The 2,535-nt window shown below is 38.5% G+C and overlaps 1 protein-coding gene across 6 annotated transcripts in view; it reads left to right on the plus strand.

Annotated features, from left to right (window-relative positions):
- The window catches only part of PIK3CA (phosphatidylinositol-4,5-bisphosphate 3-kinase catalytic subunit alpha), a 94,760-nt gene that overhangs the window by 82,955 nt on the left and 9,270 nt on the right, over positions 1 to 2,535 (plus strand). For all 6 annotated transcript variants that reach the window (XM_074190972.1, XM_074190971.1, XM_074190974.1 and 3 more), the window contains 3 exons: positions 411 to 581; positions 1,534 to 1,651; positions 1,766 to 1,917. In XM_074190972.1, the coding sequence (XP_074047073.1) occupies positions 411 to 581; positions 1,534 to 1,651; positions 1,766 to 1,917 (441 nt within the window). The remainder of the gene's footprint in view (positions 1 to 410; positions 582 to 1,533; positions 1,652 to 1,765; positions 1,918 to 2,535) is intronic.

Raw genomic sequence — 2,535 nt, forward strand, 5'->3', positions numbered from 1 at the left:
CCCATTACTCTATCCATTGCACCACTTAGCTGCCCCTAAACATTTTCATAATTTTATTTATTAATTTTTTTTGCAAGGCAAATGGGGTTAAGTGGCTTGCCCAAGGCCACACAGCTAGGTAATTATTACGTGTCTGAGACTGGATTTGAACCCAGGTACTCCTGACTCCAGGGCTGGTGCTTTATCCACTGTGCCACCTAGCTGCCCTTTGCCTTGTGATCCTGGCCCAGGCAGCCCCATACTCCAAAGCTTAATCTTCAGTAACTGGAAAGCCCCTGTTTGTACTTGAAGGGAGAAATGGGTTTATTAGCTTTCAAATGCTATATAAATACAATATTCATATATTATATTGCAAGGTGGTTTGGGTTTTTTTTAATTTTTCCAGTTAATTAGTTAGTGGTTTCTTACAGGATGCTACCTTATGGTTGTCTGTCCATTGGAGACTGTGTTGGCCTCATTGAGGTGGTCAGAAATTCTCACACCATCATGCAGATTCAGTGTAAAGGTGGACTGAAAGGAGCCTTGCAATTCAACAGCCATACATTACATCAGTGGCTCAAAGACAAGAATAAAGGAGAAATGTGAGTTGATTTATTTTCCATGTTATCTAGTCCTTTATTATTTGATTTTTGATAGGTCTGTGTGTTATTTCCTTGGGGATTAGGCTAAAGGTCATTTGATACCTTGGTTGTAAAAGAAAGAAATGAAATGACTTAGGTGTATGCTCAATCAAATCTTTACACTCTATAAAGGTTAAAAGAATCAAAGTTTTTGTGTATTTTTTAAAGTATTTTTTAACATTCATTTTTTATTTATTTTTTTAGGGTTTTTTTGGCAAGGCAGTGGGATTAAGTGATTTGCCCAAGGTCACACAGCTAGGTAATTAGAATAAGCATCTGAGGCTGGATTTGAACTGGGGACCTCCTGACTCCAGGGCTGGTGCTCTATTCACTGTGCCACTTTGCTGCCCCTTTTGTGTGTTTTTTTTAAATTGTAGAGGTATTATATATTTATTCTGTTTAGTCTAAATTTGTTAGTAGATTGACTTTAAATAGGGTTCCTTAAAACTCAGTTAACAAGGAAGATGCAGTCTACTTACAGCAGATAGATGTTGATGAATCTAAAGAACCCAAAGGGCTACAATTCAAGTGGAATCATCAGACCTTTGTGCCTAAAGATATTTTTGCTTATCAAAACATACTCTTTTGGTATATTTACTTACTTTCTTCACTTTTTTTGAGATGGACAAGTTTGTTTAAAGAAGCAGTTTGAGTTCTGGTGATTTGAACATCAATGTATTCTAAGCTTTGTCTATCTTATCTTGCTAGATGACTTCTAGAAACTTTCCTTGAACCTCTGAATCATCCTTATCAGAATCTCAAAATTGCTTGAAAAAAGCAAGCCAAAAAGCAAAGGTCTTGGGAAGGTCAGATGTTTCCTACAGCTAGGATCAATGGAAGGTGTTGCTGTTTCTCCTGATTGAATAGTAAAGTCTGCCTTGCTACTAAAGAACTGTTTGGTTTGTTCTCCTAGATACGATGCTGCCATTGACTTGTTTACACGTTCGTGTGCTGGCTACTGTGTGGCTACCTTCATCCTGGGAATTGGGGATCGTCACAATAGCAATATCATGGTGAAAGATGATGGACAAGTAATGAGCTTTCTTTTTAAAAGAATCTTTTGACACTTAGATTTTTCACAAATTGAATATGTTGAATATTTGCATAGATCAAAAATATAATATGATTTCTCCTTTTTCTTTTAGCTATTTCATATAGACTTTGGACACTTTCTAGATCACAAGAAGAAGAAATTTGGCTATAAACGAGAGCGTGTGCCCTTCGTCTTGACTCAAGATTTCTTAATTGTGATTAGTAAAGGAGCCCAAGAATGCACAAAGACAAGAGAATTTGAGAGGTAAGGTTCAAAGACAGCTGTAGGGCTCAGTTTTATATGATAAGCTCATCAGAGGTAGGGCAGGACAGGAAGGAGTGATAGGAGGGCAGCAAAGTGACAAGTACCCAGACCTGGTAGGCAGGGGCTCATGCTCCTCAGAGGGCGTGGCCCCAGCTAAGGAGCTAAGGAGCTTTCCTTGTAAGAGTTTTAGGCACCTTACAACTAATGGAATCTCCTCATTTTATAGAAGAGTGAACTGAGGCACAGAAAGGTAATGAGCCTACTGTATGCATTGTTTTATAAATAGTATCTCTTTGGTTCCTCCCATAATACTGGGAGGTCAATACATTTATTATTCTCATTTTACAGTTAAGGAAACTGAAGGAGACAGAGATTAAGGAATTTACCCCAGACCCCAAGCTAGTAAGTGTCAGAGGCTGGATGGGAACCAGGCCTCTTATCTACTGGGGCACCACCCTGCTGAAAGCCCAGACAGGGTCCTCTGATGATAAATTCACTTTCCACTGCTCTCCACAGTCGACTAATTCCAACTTATTCAAAGGAAATTAAAATTGCGTTAAAGTCAGATATTAGCACCATTTACTCCCTGGTCATCTGATTGTAGTTTCTTATTTACAG

Source organism: Macrotis lagotis, chromosome 6 (genome assembly GCF_037893015.1).
Source record: "Macrotis lagotis isolate mMagLag1 chromosome 6, bilby.v1.9.chrom.fasta, whole genome shotgun sequence".
Lineage (NCBI taxonomy): Eukaryota > Metazoa > Chordata > Mammalia > Peramelemorphia > Peramelidae > Macrotis > Macrotis lagotis.